The sequence below is a fragment of the Topomyia yanbarensis genome, chromosome 3 (assembly GCF_030247195.1).
Source record: "Topomyia yanbarensis strain Yona2022 chromosome 3, ASM3024719v1, whole genome shotgun sequence".
Classification (NCBI taxonomy): domain Eukaryota; kingdom Metazoa; phylum Arthropoda; class Insecta; order Diptera; family Culicidae; genus Topomyia; species Topomyia yanbarensis.
In genome coordinates this window covers 19,764,417-19,783,926 of record NC_080672.1, presented here as the reverse complement: position 1 = coordinate 19,783,926, position 19,510 = coordinate 19,764,417, and the positions used below count along the sequence as shown (strand labels likewise).

The 19,510-nt window shown below is 41.9% G+C and overlaps 1 protein-coding gene across 1 annotated transcript in view; it reads right to left on the bottom strand.

The window, feature by feature from the left end:
• Positions 1-6,554: 6,554 nt before the first annotated feature.
• The window catches only part of LOC131691945 (toll-like receptor 6), a 277,845-nt gene continuing 264,889 nt past the window's right edge, over positions 6,555-19,510 (bottom strand). Inside the window, exon 5 of the mRNA XM_058978725.1 lies at positions 6,555-19,369. Within this exon, the coding sequence (XP_058834708.1) occupies positions 13,835-18,193 (4,359 nt within the window). The 5' untranslated portion in view covers positions 18,194-19,369 and the 3' untranslated portion in view covers positions 6,555-13,834. The remainder of the gene's footprint in view (positions 19,370-19,510) is intronic.

Here is a 19,510-nt window from a genome sequence, read left to right as displayed (position 1 = left end):
TGGTGTTAAAACAGCTTTTCAGTATACATGTGCCTGCACTTCGTCCCCGAACAAAACCACCATGGTCCAACAACCGGCTACGTAAACTGAAAAGATTGCGAGCTGCTGCGCTTCGACATTATACTATTCGAAGAAACCCAATCACAAAAAGGGAGTTCACTATAGCCAGTAACAGCTACAAAACATATAACCGCTTTCTCTACTCAAGACACGTAGCACAAACCCAATCCAACCTAAAACGAAACCCAAAACAGTTTTGGTCTTTGTAAATGGGAAACGTAAAGAAAATGGGCTTCCTTCCAGTATGTTCCTCGCAGGTGAAACGTCCAATACTCCCAGCGGTATCTGTAATTTGTTCGCAAAACATTTCTCGAGTGTGTTTAAAAATGAATCGGCTAGCTCAACTCAGGTGGACTGTGGCCTTCAAGACATTATGGCTGCCATAAGCAAGTTAAAGTCCTCTACATCGGTGGGGCCAGATGGGATTCCTTCCATTATACTGAAAAAATGCGCAAGCGCATTGTGTACACCTTTACGACTAATCTTCAACCAATCACTGTCGCAATCAGTGTTTCCCGTGTGTTGGAAAAAATTAGTAATATTTCCCGTTTTTAAAAAAGGTGATAAGCAAAATGTTGCGAACTATCGTGGTATAACCTCGATCTGCGCTGGATCAAAGTTGTTTGAGATCCTAGTAGGAAATATGCTCTTTCGTGAGACCAAAGCATACATATCGAAGGACCAACATGGTTTTTTTCCAGGCAGGCAGTGTTTCAAAAATCACTCCAATCAGCAAGCGTTGATAAAACCATAGTTTGACAAATCATTAAAATCCATGATTTCATCACTCATGGTTTTGTGGCTCCTGCGGAGTGAAAACCGCCAAGGAGTGAAAACAGGTTACTAGATTATAATTGCAGCATACAGTTTAAAAGCCCGAGCTCACTTTAGATTTTCAATTTTCATTTTATCAAGCACAAAAGCAAAACAGATCCTTGGTACAGTTCATGGCGAAACCTTCTTTTCGAGAGACCTCGAAGGCCAGAATTCAATGGTTAGCGTACTAGGCTAGGCTTAGGCCATTACAGTAATAAATAATACACCTGTTTTGCATCCTTCCACTATGCATTTGAACTTTTGGATTTCATCACTTCAGCAGAAACTGTTTAGGACGGAGTGTGCTCCAAAACAAGTAAATGCCCAGGACGCGTTGTCTCAAAAAATGGTGATTTGGAATGCCCTCCTCGTTCTCCGGATTTAACGGCGCCAGACGTTTTCTGTGGGGTTATTTGAAAAGTGAAGTGTTTTCTAGCTAACCTAAGCATCTTGACGAACTCAAAGCTAATATACGAGTTGAAATTGCGGCGATTAAGCCCGAAACGCTGTCCAATGTCATGCAAAATGCCCGCAAAAGAGCTGATTTTTGTGTATCAAATGGGGGTGGTCATTTAATCGACGTTGTATTCTAAACCTGGTTTATAATACATGGGATAAAATATCCTAAAAAACTTGTTTACTTGCGAAAACAGCTAAAAAAGGGCGGAGTTGTTCAATGTTGAAAAAGGATACATCCAGCTGGCGCACCCTGTACAATCTGCTGGGATAATTGAGAAATTAAACATACAAGCCCTACTAGCAAAGTTTGAAATGAAATTCGGTCTATAAGCGGCGCCAGAAGAAGAATCACAAACCGGAGTGGCCAAGAGGACCCAAAACCAGGAGTGAAAACCTAAGAGTCAAAACCAACTTGGATTGCTTTGATTTTTTTACTCACTCCTAGAAACGTGCATAACAATGATTGGTTTCCACCGCTCCTTTGGAAACAGGCTCCTTGCTGTGATATGTGTGGTTTATTTGAAACATCTGCGGGCATTGTATTTTTCACTTGTTCGGTCTGTCCTGGAAGCTTCCGCAGCCATTTGGTGTCCTTATACGAGCATTTGGACTAACAGAATTGAAGCAGTACAAGCCAGATTCCTCCGCTTTGCTCTTAGAACTTTGCCGTGGCGTAACCCAACAGAGCTACCACCATACAATGATCGCTGTCGTCTGCTCGATATGGAAACTCTGGCAAAAAGGCGAAATACATTCAGAGCGGCATTTGTTGGGAAACTATTGTCTGGCCAAATGGATACCCCAGATATTCTCTCACAAATCAACGTTAACGTACCCCCCAGAAACCTTAGATCACGTAACTTTTTAAGACTAGACTTTCAGCGCACCGAGTACGGTCAGAATGAACCCATAAGGGCGATGTGTAATGTTTTCAATAGTGTGTATGACCATTTCGATTTTTATGTTTCTAGTGATGTTTTCAAGAATAGACTTAGGAGATTGACTTAGCTTATAAGATTATGTGAAAATATTTCTGTAATGTTATTGCAATGCTGTATACCTTGTATGTAATGTTGTTAATTTGTAATGTCAGATCATTGTAATTGTAGGAAAAACGTGCGAAAAGATTATGGGTTTTTACGCGCATTCGAGGTCTGCTTCTATAGTGAATCTTGAAATGGGCTTTTCCCATACAACAACATTAAATTTCATGTAGACCAACATGGGTCAGATGAAAAATTAAAATAAATAAATAAATAAATTTATAATAAGGTTTTTACACAAAATACCACCACTTTTTTAAAGTGCCATTCATCCCACAAGATATATATTGCAACGAATCGTGTGCCGAATAGCGCACAGTGGCACGACTTAGAACAAAAGGTACAAATCCCCGACTACATACGGGGAACGTGCCATTTAAGCCAATATATTCTGATTCTGATTCCTAGAACAAAATGTGGACCAAAGTTCAAACTTTGCCGTATCGATTCAAATAGGTAATTTTGGTACGCTGAAATCGTTTTTTTTATATTAAAACATTTCAAAAATAAGCGTTTACTATTCATTAGGGTGTCTCAAAAATATTTTTTTTCGAAATCGTTCTTAAAGTGTAAATTAATTTTCGTGTGCTAAATCGTTTTCGATATTAACACATGTAAAAAAAAATTGTTGCGAAGGCTCAAAATTTTTTTTAAAGAAGCTGAATTTCTATTTTAATTTTAAAAATAGAAATTAACTTTACTACTTATTAGAGTGCCTCAAATGTAAGTATTTTGTCTCTTATAATGATTTTTTTCGATAATAATTTTGGAATGCATTTTCCATATTGAAACAAATTAACACTCGGAATACCAAGGGGGTCTAAAAAAATACTTTGACCGGTCATATCTCAGCCGTTACATAATCTATTTTAAATCTGTCTTCACCAATAGAAAGATATGTCTTTTGTAAATACGTCAAATTAAAAAATAATAGAATAGATGATGAAGGAAGAATAGAATTCTTCCTTCACCATTAGATAGATAATTTTTTTATAAAAACAGTGAACAAAGAATGATGGAAATCAAATTTGTATGTCTGAAGTAATTGTAAAAACAGTAATTGAGAGTCAGTACAGAAGAAATGAGTTTTTCTGTTCAAACAATCGTATCACGACCGTTTGTCAACCAATTTCAATTTTCCTTACACCAATGCAATCCTTAGAGCTTCTAGACTTGTAATATAAGCAATAAATAGTAGACTTTCAAAAATTAATATACGTTTTCGAGTTTTTAGGAGATAGGATTTTTACAATGTACGTGGCATACGGTTGACTTGTCAGTTTTACGGTTTGAAAATTACCTGTTTACTCTATAGTTCTACATATTATACATGGATATTATTATATCAAAATGTTTGCACGAACGTGGAGAAACACATTATTGTATGTAAGTTACTAAATAATAGAGTGTGTTAGGACGATTCAGTAAATACGAAGAAGTTCAGAATTTTAAAATATTCGTCATATAACTTTAAATTTGAAGCGATGACCTATACATTTTAATACACCAGTCGATTGTAATTGATGGCGGCTACAATTTCTGAAAAAACACATTTTTATATTTTCTCAAAAAATAGTACGTAGAAGTACAGAAATTTCAATTAGTTGGCAAATAACGTCGAATTCAAAGCGATGGCCCTTACCTTTTTATATACCAATCGATTATAATTGATTTTGGTTACAATTTCTGGAAGAACAATTTTTATATTTTCTCAAAAAATAGACAAAAGTACGTAGAACTACAGTAATTTCATTTAGTTGACAAATAGCTTCAAGTATTCAAAGCTATCACCTATGCAATTTATGCACCAATCGATTGTAATTGATTTTGGCTACAATTTCTGAAAGAACAAATTTTTATATTTTCTCAAAAAATAGCCAAAAATACGTACAAGTACAGAAATTTCATTTAGTGGGCAAATAACGTCGAATTCTAAGGGATGATTTATACTTTTTTATACACCAATCGATTGTAATTGATGGCGGCTACAATTTTTGAAAGCACACATTTTTATATTTTCTCAAAAAATAGACAAAATACGTAGAAGTACGGAAATTTCATGTAGTTGGCAAATAAGGTCAAATTCAAAGTGATGGCCTACACTTTTATATATATACCAATTGATTGTAATTGATTTCGGCTACAATTGTTGCAAGATAAACTTTTCATATTTTCCCAACAAAAAACGACAAAAATACGTAGAAGTACAGAAATTTCGATAATATCGCATACCCCTTTCGTTCATAACGCAGAAATATGAAGCGGGTGTTCAATCGTATGAAACCTACTTGTTAGGAGTCTGGCAACTCTTCTTATTACTTTTTATTGAAATACAGTGAAAAGTGTCAGATTGGCGAAGAGTTTTTTGAAAAAAATACGGCGATTTCCTTTTGGACAATAAAATGAGCTCGATTTTGAAAAAAAAATACTCTAGACCCTATAAGCTAGTGCTGTATCTGCCATACGCGAGCGGTGAGTGACAAGTCTAGTTGAGACTTGTATAATGATGTAGCTATTCAAACAGTGTTGCTATGGTTACTAATAAAATCTACTTGTTTTGAAGTCATGCTGCTTCTATAATTAATAACTTTTCTCATCGAATTTTCATAAACTTGCAATGTTCCACGAATGCATTAAGTAGAAGAATACCTTTAGAAATATATAGTATTCTGATTAATTGATTGATGAGGTGATTTTTTAAGAATTTGTTTTCAATGTTAACCGATTTTCCATACAAACTTCCATATAAACTTTGAAATTTTTGGAGGGTCCGTAGACGCAACCGATCGGTACCAAAATTTGCACAATTACTAAGGGCCATAAAAGGAATCAGTGGAGCCTGGTGGAGCTAAAAGTCAAAAATTGAACCAGTCTAATGAGCAACCTTAGGGAAGATCGGGTAACCAACCCCGGTGGGAACTTTGGTCATACGCGGGGGTTTCCATCTGCAGACCTGAATGAGCGTCTGTTCTCCAGACTAGGAGCTGCCCACATCAGCGTCTGTTCCTCATGTTAGAGGCGGCTGATCATTGTCCGAGTGCCAGCGAAGGACTCTAAGCAAAACTGTGCACAAACAGCATCTGTTCTGGTATCCAGTGGCTGAACATGAAATGCTCTCTCCGGAGCTATATCAAAGATGGCAGCCCCATCACGGTGTGATAGGGAACCTTAGGCTATCCACCTACTGTTCCCGAAATTCAAAAACCGTTCTAAAAACCGAAAAAGAAAGTAGTAAGTAAGTAAAGCTCGTGGTTAATGCATCTGCGCCATTCCATTGTACCGTCGAGTAATGACCAAGCTCTTATCTCAAACACACCGAGTACTCGAGCACTGGTCATACAGACAGAAAAACAAGGAGTATCAGCGATTTATTTAGAGCTAGTTTTGTGTGCGTCAGAAGGCTGAAGGTTTCGAAGTTTACTTTTAAGCTATTTGATAATAATTTGATTAAAAGAATAATTTTCACACACTTTATTCCTAAAAGGTTACTCAAGTTAACGCATTACTGCCCAACTTTGTCTTCATGCGTGTACGGGTTCGAAGAAATAGAAATGGTAGGCTACAATTAGATGTAACTGTACTTTTAGTGCTCCGATCTTGAAAAATTTTTGAGGGAATTTTTCTAAATGCTATTGAAATATCCAATTAATCATGTTTTATTTCATTAATTCCGACAAAGGTGAAAAAACTGAATCAAAACAAAACATTAATGCCTATTTTATTACTATAACTAGTACATACAAGTTCAAAAAGAATGTGCATAATATTCAATCATATATTATTCCTGTTTTATTAGAGAATTGGAACTCATTCTCATTGATGAGGTGATGGTGATTCATCACCTAATACATATAGTAGGCTGGGAATTAATGGGAGAACTAAAGGAGTAAAGGAATATGGATAAGTAGCTTACTTTTGGAGTTTGAGGCAGTTCAAAAGAAGCAAAATGTTTGGTTATACCAAGTTGAATAACGTGACGTAATTTAAAAACAAACGCAATACTTACTAAACTTCACATTGACCAAATCAATTCGTCAGTTGAATCCAATGTTTCTATTCAATACTTACCATGATGGGAAAGCAAAACTGTTCAACACCAACGAGCGAACTTATACACCAAGCATGACAATTTCGGATATTGAAACCAAAAAAAAAATAAAGCAATCAAACAAATAGTTTTCAATTTTCATAAATAAATAATAGCTTTTATTTTTCGTAATTTGTTGATTTTTGTCTCTTATAGATTTTTCGTTCTTAAAATTCTTTTCCCCGTTTGTATTGAATGTTTCTGGTAATTTAGTAATTTGTTCTCGGAACGCCTCGGGAGCCTTATCAACTAAAATAATTACAATTCTTCGGCGATCAGTTTTTTTTTACGAGTGCTAGTTGTTCTTTTTTGTTTGCTACTATCTCTCCGTATGCCTATCCGTTCACTATTATTTACAGGGGGAGGGGCGGCTATCTTCACCACTGGGTGCAGCAACAGTGGCGTAGTAGCGGGGGGGGTTTTGGGGACGAAACCCCCCCCGAAATATTTTGGAGAAATTTGAAAAAAATGAATATGTTAAACAAAAATATGCCTAATATTTTAAATGAAATTCTCAACGTTTCAATTGCAAAAGTTATCTTGTGAAAATATTTCCTTGTAGTGAAAATTGGCTGCAGACTGGACACCTACCTGTCGGCACGTTGTGGACGCTAGCTCAACCACCGAGGACTATAACGAGTAGATCGCGGCGAAGCGAGGAGCTAGGAGCTTAATAGTTCACGAAACGGATATAGGTACCGAGAGAAATTTCGCCACATTCTGTAGTCCTTGACTGACGGCGAACATGGACTGGAGAGTGTGAGAGAAGTATCCCCATGGAGGCCACCAGGCGATTCCCTACCATATCGGCCAATGGAACCCTGCTGCAGCACGAAGAAGGACGGGCGGCAAGCTAAAGTGGAAGACGAAAGCCTTTAACGAAAACCTCTTTGTTGAGTTACTTCGGCGAACAACGGAATCAAGTACGTTGATACGGCTGACGGCTAGAAGGATTGTGACGGCTTGTGACGTTACAACATCACGAAAACTAGGGCCATGTAGTAGACGGCGTGCAGCTTACTGGTTAAATGAGTAACTCAGTACGCTATGCGCTGCTTGTCTTAGATCCAGAAGGCAGGTTCAGAGCGCAAGATCGGAGAATAAGGAGGAGCGCAAGCGACGTATCTAGAAGGTAGGGACTTTTTAAAACGGGAGATCAAGCTTAGCAAGCCAATTGCCATAAGTAGCTGTGCTGAGAAATAAACGCCAATCCTTGGGGGACGCGTACTGATTCGTCATGACGAAGACGAGGGTCCGTCGACACGAGCTGAAATATGCCCGGGTAAGCTAAAGATAATCGTTGAGGGTCTCTTCCCGAATCACGATTCAACTACTTGGTCAGCGACACCGTACGGCGAAGAAGAAGGAGGTAACACAGCCGAGTGGCAAGTGACTAACGACGAGCTCAAAGAAGCGTCGATGTGACTAAAATCAAAGAAAACCCTCGGTCCGGATGGAATACCAACCGTGGTGCTGAAAGCTGCGATCCTGGCATATCCGGACATGTTCAGGATGGTACTGCTGACGTCTTTAGACGAAAGTAATCCCCAAAATAAGGAAGGTGCAGAAACTGATGTTGCTGCCAAAGTCAGTGAAGTCACCGAGCCATCCAGCCTCGAATAGACCAGTGCCGCAGCGTGCCATAAAAGAATGAGCCAGATCCTGAAGAGCTACTTCCAGAGTAGAGCACTGCTGTACCAGACGGCAATGCGAGTCGCAGCGGGCGTTACTCAGGGCTCCATTCTCTGTCAAACACTTTGGAATGGGATGTAAGATGCACTGATAATATAAATTCGTGAATATAATAAATCATGCAATGCACGAATTCATTCGTCGTTTTCTGCAACGAAGTATTTTCGTGCATTGTAAATAGTAAGTTTCGTTCATTTCATGAACAAGAATGGCCGTATGGTGAACGAAAGTTTTCGTAAATTTTACACATTTAATGTACACTGCACGAATTTTATCGTTGATAACGACATTATTTTTCGTGAATGAAATGAAATGTTTTGTTTATTTTAATAAACGTTTGTGTATATTACGAACGATTTCGTTGGTCGCATGAAATCTTTTCGTTTATCTTAGAAAAGTTTTCGTATTTATTGGCCTCTTATTGTTTTCAGTCGATCTTTTAGGATCGATGTTTTTTTTTATTTAAAAAAATCGATGTGGCCAAATCGCTTTTATTGTAATACGAAGAAATGGCCGCTTGATGAACGAAAGTTTCTTTTATTTTAATAAACGCTTATGTATATTACAAACGATTTCGTTGGTCGCATTCGATCTTTTAGGATCGATGTTTGACAGCACCGATCTGGCAGAGAAAAACTCAAAATTATTCATACAAAATCAACGAGCAGTTCACGACGGCTCAACTGATTCTGTACTGCTCCAGATTCTGAATCAACTGGAAGCGAAAGAGGTTCAGGAAATCTTCCTGCAACCGGCGGACACGGATACGACTACTAAATAGTCAGACAACAACAATTATCTGACGAATAGCAACAATGGCTCCATATTGCTCTTTTGACGTGGACGGTTTGACGAATGGTGCTCGTAAATATTATAAAGATATTCGTATATAACAGCGAACGACTCGTTTGCTGAATGAAGCTGTTTCGTAATAAGCCAACGAAAGTCATTTCGTGGTTTTCACGAAAAACTCGTAATAAAAAATAAAAGGGTTTCGATAGAACTACATCATATATACGAAAAATTCGTATATTTTATTAAAGTTGTTTGTACGAAATAAATTCCTAGCGATTTACGAATATATTCTATCAGTGTGGGGTCCTAACAATGCTGCTGCCAAGGAAAGTGAAAATCGTTGGTTTCGTGGATGATGTGTCACTAACGGTGAGACACTTGAAGAAAATCGGTGACGGAGACAATCGATGCGATCGAGAGCTGGATGAACGGGTCAAGCTGCAAATAGCTCACTACAAGACGGTTTTGTTGTTGGACAGCAACTGAAAAGCGGTTCAGCGGATACAGATCACCATCGAAGGGCACGTGAATGCATCGAAGCGTGCACTGAAGCAATTGGGAGTGATAATCGACGACTGATTGAGCTTAAACAACCACGTTGATTACACATGCGAAATGTCGGGTCTTTATCTAGTGTTTCGTCATCGATACTGCTTGGGGTGCGGCGCTGAAAACCAAGTGAAACCGCGAAAAGCTGAACAGGACGCTTCGACTACTGGTCGTACGAGTTGCGATTGCGTACCGGAGGCAGTATGCCTTGATGCCGAGATGATCCCCATCTGCATTACCCTGACGGAGGATATCAAGTGCTACAATCAATGAAATGTCAGAAACGTGATGAAGATGATGAGAATCGATTCGATGATGACGTAGCTGCAGGCATAGGATAATACGGAGAAAGGAAAGTGGACCTACTGGCTCATCCAAACCTGTCGACGTGGGTCAATAGAATGCACGGAGAGATGACCTTCAACCTGAAACAGCTTCTACCGAGCCACGGCTGCTTAAGGAGTATCTTCATCGGTGTGGGCACGCAACGTCAACACTGTGCCTGGAGCGTCTTTGAATGTCCGAGGTTTGAAGTCTTTGAATGTCCGAGGAGAGTCTTTGAATGTCCGAGGTTTGAAGTGACGTGCAGGGAGCTACTTAAAAGGTTGAACACCGCTGATGTAGATCATGACTGCCTTACAGCGAAATGGACATCGAACAACGGTTTCGGGAGAGCAATCACCACCAGGGAACTCTCCGCAGGTATAAGCTAGATCCACCGCCGAGGACTAGTCGTTTAGACTGCAACAAAGCAGCGAGTATGAGTCGTCGAAACGCCAGCGAACCGGATGTCACGCTCCATGCAGATTTGCCAGACCGACTACGGCACCCCACCGGTTGTTCCGATAGAAAAATAGCGAAAACCAAAGAAGAATCGATATTGGGAAAACTTTTTTCGCCAGGGAACTCTCCGCTAGCGTAAGCTAGATTCACCGCTGGGGACTAGACTGAATAGACAGCGACGAGACACCGCTAGTCGCGGGTCATCGGCGCACCAGTGCATCGGATACCCTGCTTCACCAGAATCGCCGAACTAGGCACCTAACTGATTAGCTCGATCTCGGGAGAACTTCTCTCGCCGGGGAATACTCTGTCGGAGTAGGTCAGGTCCATCGTCGGGGACTAGACCGAGTTGTTCGCGAACAAGTCGAGGACTGAATGGACCATCAAGGAAGTAGTGCTAAATGGCCCAAGAAGAGAACTAAAAGGCTTAAAGGAGTTGCGGTGCTAAATGGCACCGGTTACGGAGTCAAAGGGCTCAAGAAGTTGTGGTATTGAAATCAAATAAGAATCGGTATCGGGAGAACTTCTTTCGTCTGGGACCTCTCCTTTAGCTTACAGTCAGATTCACCGCCGGGAACGAGACCGCTTAGACCGCGACGATAAACCACCAGTCGCGCCGGGGCTCCAGCAAACCGGATGCCCACTCTACCGGAATCGCCGAACTGACCTAGCACCTGGCTGGTTGGCTCGAACTTCTCTCGCCGGGGAACTTTTCGTCGGAGTAGGCTAGATCTATTGTCGGGGACTAGACCAAGTAGTTCGCGAATCAGTCGGAAGCTCAACGAGGAAGTGGTACTGAATGGCACAAGGGAACTGAAGGGCTCAGTAAATTAGACAGTCTGAAGTTTGCCGCTTAGATTGTCCTCGTAGGGGAAGAGCATTTATTCTATACCAACAGCTAGCTTTCCTACCTTGACTACCCAAACCTGTTCCCTGAGTTGTTGGTTTTTGAACATTTTTTTCCTGCTCAGAATGTTTTTGAACATTTTTTCATATATATACAAAAAAAATTTCATATCCCCCCCCGAAAAATTTTCTTACTACGCCACTGTGCAGCAAGTTGCTCTCGTGCTCGTGACTATTCAACAAATACTCTCATTATATTACAGTTCATCTTTTTTTTTGTTTTTGTGTAAAGTTATTTTAAGGAGCGAGTAACTTTGTTCGTTTCTTTCGAATCAATTTGTATCTCATGGTTTGCTTTGAGTAGTGTTTTAGATTTGTGAGTGTGTTGTATGTTTACCATTTTGTTTTTAGTTGCTAGCAGTTAAGTCGTAAACTTCTCTATATTTACATAATGCGTTAGAGCTCTAGGATAGTAATTCCAAAAATGTCTTTATTTACATACAAGAATTTTACACTTGTCAACGGATTCTCATTACATTCTGTTATACTTTCAATGAGGTAATAAAAATAACACAACAAAATAGTATCTTTCATCGACTGTTTCTTAATAGCTTTTTCTTTCGTATAGGAAACCTAACCTTCCACCAATATGGAGGAACTTGTGTTCAATTATACACTGCCATTTGAACTGCACAGTTTTGTTAGCAATTAATTGGACGAACTTAAATCGAGTTTTTTTTCTACTCTTACCCCAGCAAACGAAAGAAAAGGGAAGGAGGGGATTACTCTGACTATCTGACTAATTTGTTTCAGCTAAAGAGTTTCGTGACTAAATAGCGGGAACAACTTCATGGAAGTGGAAAAGAAAAAATGTAAATCAATTCAGTTCCGGTGTGGTTGCACTAATTTACGACTGTTTTTTTGTTGTTGTTCTCTACCCAGTTTCAGTTAGCGAAACTTTCAGCTCTCTCTTATGTTTTTTTATTTGTAGGTGCCCATGTTATTCTCACCTTCTGCTGTTTCGTGATTCGTAATCAAATTGAAATATTCTGTTTCGTCGTAAATTCTTTTCTTGCACTTGTTTTCAATTGGATTTCCTTATAAAATTCGTTTCTCGTCGGGTGTTATGCGCGCAGCAAGCAAAGTTGATGATTATTTTGTTAAAGTTTGCTCTTTTCGGTCCGATTTTAGAATATTGCTCGGAAACAGAGCCGGATGAGGAGAGAAACGAGAAAAAACACAATCACACACGTGTGAGTTTTGCATTTCGCTGAAGAAATCAGATTCTCTGCAGGAAGACGCAAATTGCCCCTTCATTAAACGCATTTTTTCGAACAAATGGTGCGTGGTTGTGCTTTCTCGTTTTCTCCTTCTGAGTTTCGATGGAAACGAAATCTCCGCGAATGTAAGCAGTTCAATCTAATAGTTTTATGTTTGCGAGTTTAGTACTGTGAGTGAGTGAGTTTTTACTAGTTAGTAGGGTGGTCTATATTTACAGGCTTGTCTCTTGTGCTTTCGATATCATTCTATTCTCTCTTGCTATATTTTCAACGATTAAAATGGCTTGAATCTAAGCGTGAAAAATCAGATTACCTTTTTCGGAATTCTATTAAGGGATTTCTGGCGAGACGGGATCAGAACAAAAGAGAAAGGTAAAAAACTGCTTTCAATCATCGAGCGTAATGCAAGATTGATTTTGAAGAGATTAGAATTAGTTCCTCTGCGTCTCCTTCTTTTGTGACTAGAATTGTGGTGATCGCTTGGGAACGATCATCGCTGGAAGATCTATTCTCTTCTGTTGCTGCTGCTGCTGCTGGGATCGGTTTTTATTTTCCGTTTCCCGCCTTGCTTGATTTGTGTGAGTGCTTCAGTATGTCATATTTCACTGTTGAACTGCCGTCATAACTGTTAATCTTTCTCGTGTGTGAGCGCGGGAGGTGTGTGGGAGGGAGAATGAAATCTTGGCTTTTGTGTGTTTCAAGATTCCCTCAAGCGTCGTTTCACTGCTAGCTGAGTGATACATATATTCTGATTTTTTTTGCTTTGTTTTCTGCTAAAGGCACTGCGTGGACTTTACAGGCTCTGAGACTGCACATGTCCCGTTTTGAGTTTGCGGTCGATAGAAAATTGTCAAGATGAGATAGTAGTTTGAAGCTAACTGCTGCTCGAGGTAAACAAGTTGACCATTGGAAATTTGCTTTCTAACCGGGTCATCATATTCAAAGAGGACCGGTTGAAATATTGTGTGATTCAAATTATTGGTTTAGTGTATAGTGCTTGTGTGGTGTCAATTCTGTCAGTGCTGTCAATTCTGTCAATTCTGTCAATGCTGTCAATTCTGTCAAATTGTCAATTCTGTCAATGCTGTCAATTCGGTCAAAGCCATCGTTTTGCCTATGTATTTTCGTTCATGCAGTCCATCAACCAAACTGCGAAAACAGTCCTGGCAATCGAATCAGAGCAGCGCATAAAAAAATACCAAAAAGCATTTAAAGAGAGCTAGAGAAAGAGAGTTTAAGATCACCCTAAAACTGCCTGCCTACGGTTGAGTAAGTAACATTTGTAATGTGTGCAACTTCCTTCACTTGACGTGTTTTACTACGAGTTTAGGTGTGACTGCTTGCAGCATATGGCTAGACGGGGGGCCTGTCCCCGCGGTAGTTCAACGATAAAAATAATTAACTAACCTGTATTTAAGTAATCGTTATGCCCACATCGCCTGTGGCAGTCTTCTATCATTGAAATTGTTCGTGTCTCCAATCGTGCTCGATTTGGACTTATCACCTTTGCTACCGCTACCATCATTGCAACCGTTAACACAGTTGTTCGGTTTCCTACTGCTATTGTAACTACTACTAGTCAAATTATTTGCCACGCTGGCGTTATTGTACCCGCCAGGATCGGCCTTACCCATGAACGTGGTGGACAGGATGTTGGGTGGACCTCCATTTGGTATCGCTGGACCACCAACCGCTCCACCACCACCATAGCCGTGGGTGGGTGTGATCGAGTGCGAACACTCGCTGGAGCCCCGCGAAGACGTTGAATACTTGCTGCTGGAGGTGCACTCAAACGTTTCCCCTGCGATCCGTTCGCAGCTGGTGTTGTACGTCTCGTGCGTAGTGTCCAGCAGGCAGTTGGAAGGAACCGCATACTCGTGCTGTCTCTCCGCCGTCACCTTCCGGCTGAAATCGTTCAGCCGCCTGTCGTGCTGCGTCGTGTTATATTTACAATTACTAACCGTATCATAATTATCACAGTTTCTCGGGCAGTTCCCGCCAATGGTAGCGTAACTGTGGTTCTCGTGCCTTGCTGGTCCCGGCGCTGGAAGCGTCCCAGCGGTGGGCATTCGTGGTCGCCCGGCAGTGTTGTACTCGTTGGCCGTTGCGTAGATGTTGATCGCCGATCGCTTGTTCAAACAGTTGCTCTTTTTCACGTGCGGCAACGCAATTCGAAGCTTCTGCCAGAACTTTTTGTCGTCCCACTCGATGCAGGTGTTGGAACGCAGATACAGACGCATATCAGCATCCAAGTCTCGTTGCGGCAGATCACCGTACAGGATGATAATCAGTTTCCTTCGGCGCTTCAGCACTTCATGAATCGCACCCTTGAACTCGAATCGGGTCCACTCGTTGTACAAGAAGTTCTTCGAAAGAATTAAGATGGCACGTTTGGAACTTTCCACCGCTTCCACAATCGTATCGGCGATGTAGGTGTTGATGTTGAAATCTCTGTAATGCAAACACAGCCGGAATCCGATGTCATTCTCGAGTGTCGTCGCCAGAATCTGATTAACAAAGTGCTCGTCCTGCAGTGAGTTGATTATGTACGCATCGTACAACCTATCCTTGTCGTATTCGTTCACAAACGTTCCGGACTTGTAGCACAGTGACCCAAGGCAGCTGCTGTGGGCCCAAACTTTAAGCTCCTTCCGATAGCAGAACATACCGAAGATCAATCCGAAGAACCCGACAAAAGCGCAGGTCGCTACCAAAAGCAACGGCAGCATATCCTCGATCTCCTGCGTATGCACAATCGAACTCATCCCCTCACCTCGGAAGGTACACTTGGTTCCATTCTTCTCCTTCAAAATACTCGTCAGATTATTGTAAATACAACTGATCTCATTAGCATCGATGATCTTCTCCGTATTCGACTGCAGATAGATCCTCAGTTTATTCAAAAAACTACAATCACACGTCCACATGTTATTAGCCAACGCAATCTCCACCAGGTACGGGTTCGACGCCAACTGCCAAACCTCGAAACTGTTGATCCGGTTCCCGTCCAGCCGAAGCACTTCCAACTTTCGCAACTCCACAAACGTATGATCCTCAATGTACGAGATCTTATTTCCCTGCAGGTACAACTCTCTCAAACTTTCCAGCGCACTAAACTCAGTCCCGTACAACTTCTGAATATTATTGAACTCCAGATGCAGCACCGTCAACCGCCGCAGCCCGATAAATGTCGTATTGTAAATAATCTCAATGTTGGAATGATTCGCGTACAGCACTCTCAAGTTCTTCCGTCCGATAAAACTATGCCCGGACAGTTCCACCAGATTGTTCCCATCGATGTACACCTCGGTCGTGTCCATCGGAATATTGTTCGGAATGTCCGTGTACCCCGCGGCCGAACACTCCACGATATTCGTCGACCAGCTGTTGTCGTGGTAGCACTGGCAATTGTTCGGACACGTCATTTCACAATCACACGCGTCAAACTCACAGCAGTGGCACAGCGCGAAACAATGGGTGTTGTAGTTACACAAAAAATGCTTCGGTTCCGCCTCGATCAGCGGGATGAAGGCTCGCTCTCGGTTGTACATCAGCTTACAGTAAACCGTCTCGATGTCGTTTATTGTCGGATACTGCCGCGACGTCACGTGATTAATCTTCTGCAGCCAATCGATGTTGCAATCACACACGAACGGGTTTCCACCGATGTAAAACTCCGGCAGCTGTTTGTCCTCCGGCACCGGTTGAAGTCTCAGTGCCTTTATGTCCAACCCGGTCAGCTGATTAGCGTACAAATCCACCCGAGTCAGATTTGTCTTGTGAATGAAACAGTGCGGTTCCACGTGTACAATCTGGTTATCGTTCAGGAACAGAAACTCGATACTGTTGGGAATCGACGATGGAGTCACCCTCGTCAATCGATTAAAACTGGCATCCAGCGTTTGAAGGAACAACTGATTGTCCAATCCGTACCGATTGTTCAGCTCGGTCAGTTCATTCTTGTGCAGATCCAACCACTGTAGATGCGCGGGAATATGCGAGTAATCAAACTGCTCCAGCCGATTGTCGGAGATGTTGAGCCAAACCAGATTCGGCATCGCCGTGAACAATCCTTCAATATCCGTCAGTAGGTTCCCATCCAATCGAATCGCCTGCACACTGACAGCCGGTTCAAAGGCACCCTTTTCGATGAATTGAATTTTGTTTCGGGCCAGATTTAAAATTTGAAGACTTGGCAGATCCTTGAACGCTTTTCGGGTGATGTTTTCAATATTGTTACTGATCAAGCGTAGACCGTACAAATTGTTCATGCCACGGAAACCAGGCTCTTCGATCACTGTGATGGAGTTCTCGCCTAAATCGACCGTCCGTAGCAATCGCATATCCTTCAGGGCCAGTGGAACCTGTGTGAGCTCGTTTCCATTCAGGTTCAAGTCCTGCAGTGAACTACAATTGCGGAATGCTTCCGGATGGACACCGGTCATTACGTTGTTGTCCAGTGATAGCAAAGACAACGCGTACAGACCGTTCAAAGAATATGCATCCAAGTATTTGACTTTGTTGTGTGACAGCAGCAACGTGTGGAGGTTGTTCATCGGGGAGAAAGTATCAGCAGCGATAATTTCCAGCTGATTATGACGTAGATTCAAGATCTGCAGCGTGTACAGATCGGAAAAGATCTCCGATTCTAGCTTCGTGATTTTATTGTTAGCCAGATTGAGTAGCACCAGTCGAATCAAACCGGAGAATGTATCCCGATTGACCCAAGCCGATGTCAGTTGGTTCATCGAAAGATCCAACGCTTGCAGTTGTTCCAACTTTGAAAACAACCCCGGTGACAGAACACTGATCGAATTATTCTGCAGATAAATTTCCTGAATCGATTGAGCTGGATCCTTGAATAAATCAGTTGGCAGTGCAACGATTTTATTAGAACTCAAATCCAAAATTTGCAACTCCTTCAACCCATTCAATGCCTTATCGCCAACCATCGAAATTTCATTGTCGTGAATCTTCAGCAGCTTAAGTCTTTTCAGCATACCAAATCCACTAGCTGGCAGCAGAACGAAATGATTCTTCGATACATCCAAATCCTCCAGATCCAAATTGCAGCTCACCAAGCTCCCATTATGGGTGCCATTATTATCTTCCTTTACAACCGGCTTCTCCCTAAAGCCCAAATCGTTCACATCCTGCAACCGGTTCGAGCTAATATTCAGCGACCGCAGTCCACTCAGCGAGCAAAACAAATGATCCGGCAGCGACCAGATATTGTTCATACTCAAATCCAGCTGCTCCAAGTTTTTCGTGTGACCAAACACCTCCGGTTCGATTTCCAGATTCAGCTCCGGCCAGTTGATGTTATGCGTCCGCAGGCTAAAGTTCCTCAGATCGTTCAACCCCTCCAGCACCCCGTTCTCGAACTTGGCAATCTTGCAGTACTCCATCGAAAGGCTCTTGAGCCGCAGCAAATGGGCAAACGATTTAGCCTGCAGCTTGCTGCGAGCCATTATCGCCTCGTTGCAGATCACCGCCAGCGATGCCGTATGCTCCGAAGGTATCACACTAAAGTTCGTATTATCAAACTCACTGTTTACGGTTCTCAGATTGCACACCAGCTCCACCTCTTCGTCGGGTGTGATGCGGTACTTGCAATCGTCCGGGGCATCGTACCGCAGGTTCGATTCCACCGGACTGGTCGGGTAGTAGCGGGCCTCGGCCGAATCGTACTGCAAACTGTAGTTGACCTGCACCGACAGTAGCAGCACCAGCAGAAGTGCCGGCAGAGCCACCAGCTCCGATTTCCGCGTAATTAGACTCATTTGTTTTCTTCTGTGCGACAGCTTGCCACACTCACTTTCTTCTTCGTCTTCGGCTGACCGGACGAAATCGTCGCAGTTGATTTTGAACCACTTCTTCGCTTCTATCGGCTATTTTAACCATTTAAGATAAAATCATTTCATTTTTCTGGTGCCTGTCGAGAATAGCTGTTTTTTTGTTGTTGCACCATAACACAAAACTGTCGTCGATAATAAATTATTCAAGATATACTAGCACGAGAAGCTATCGCTGAAAGACTTTGTTATGTCATGTAATTTCTCATGTTCGCCAATCCGTCATGTTTTTTGCGCTTTGTATCACCGCACTTTTTATCCGGGCAGCTTCCACCGTCGCGCACAAGTTCTAGCTCGGTTTTAAATTCCCATCGGGCGAGATGTGTCAACCGAAACGAACAAAAAAAATAAACTTCACACAACACTTGTATTTTCTCGCTCAATATACGGGTCCTAGACTCACTCGCGCCCCCGTCTTATACCGAAAAAACACTCTTCACGTAGTAGGCTGTTGTTTCCCCGTTTGGTTGGTTGGTTGATTGTTACACGCTCGGCACAGCAAATTGCAATTGAAACGCGCACGAAGCACAAGCGAGCATCTTTCGTCGCGAGCGTCTAAAGTTGTACTAAACTGTTCGCTGCCAGTGCCCAGTTGTATATACGAGTTTGCCACTTCGCACCCGGTCTACACGGCAGACCCGAAACGAGCGCCGTTGTATGTGTGCGAGCCGAACATTACCGAACGCGGCAGGATACCGTACGAACGAGCCGGAAACTCTACACAACCGCGCTTGTAGTCGTGTGTTTTCCCTTTTCAAAGCCTCTTTCACTAGTGTAAGTTGTCGGTTCTCTCCACAAAACCCGATACACCCGAGCGAATCAAACTTCACTTTATTATTCCACTATTATTGTTTCGAGTTCGAACGGCTTCTGGCCTGCCTTCTGTCTCACCGCCACCAAACTACACTTAATTTTCATTTATGCTGATACAGTCCTACAGTTTTTTTTCTTCTCTCTGCTTAATTCTCTTCTCACCACAGTCTCTTGTTCCATTCCACACATTTCCTGAGCTCACGGTCCATTTCAAATTAAAAACTGTGCTCTCGTTGGTACAACCATGCATGCACGCTCCGCTTCGCAATCGGTCCTCGGTTGTTGGTACAACTTTTTGCCAAAAAACGTTTAATCCTGCGACGTTCTTCAACAGCCTCTTCCTTCTGTATTGCTTTTATTTCACTTTTTTTTCTCTCTCTCTCTGTCTCTCGGGTGTGTGTATGTATATTGTTGGAGTAGGTAACGTTTTGT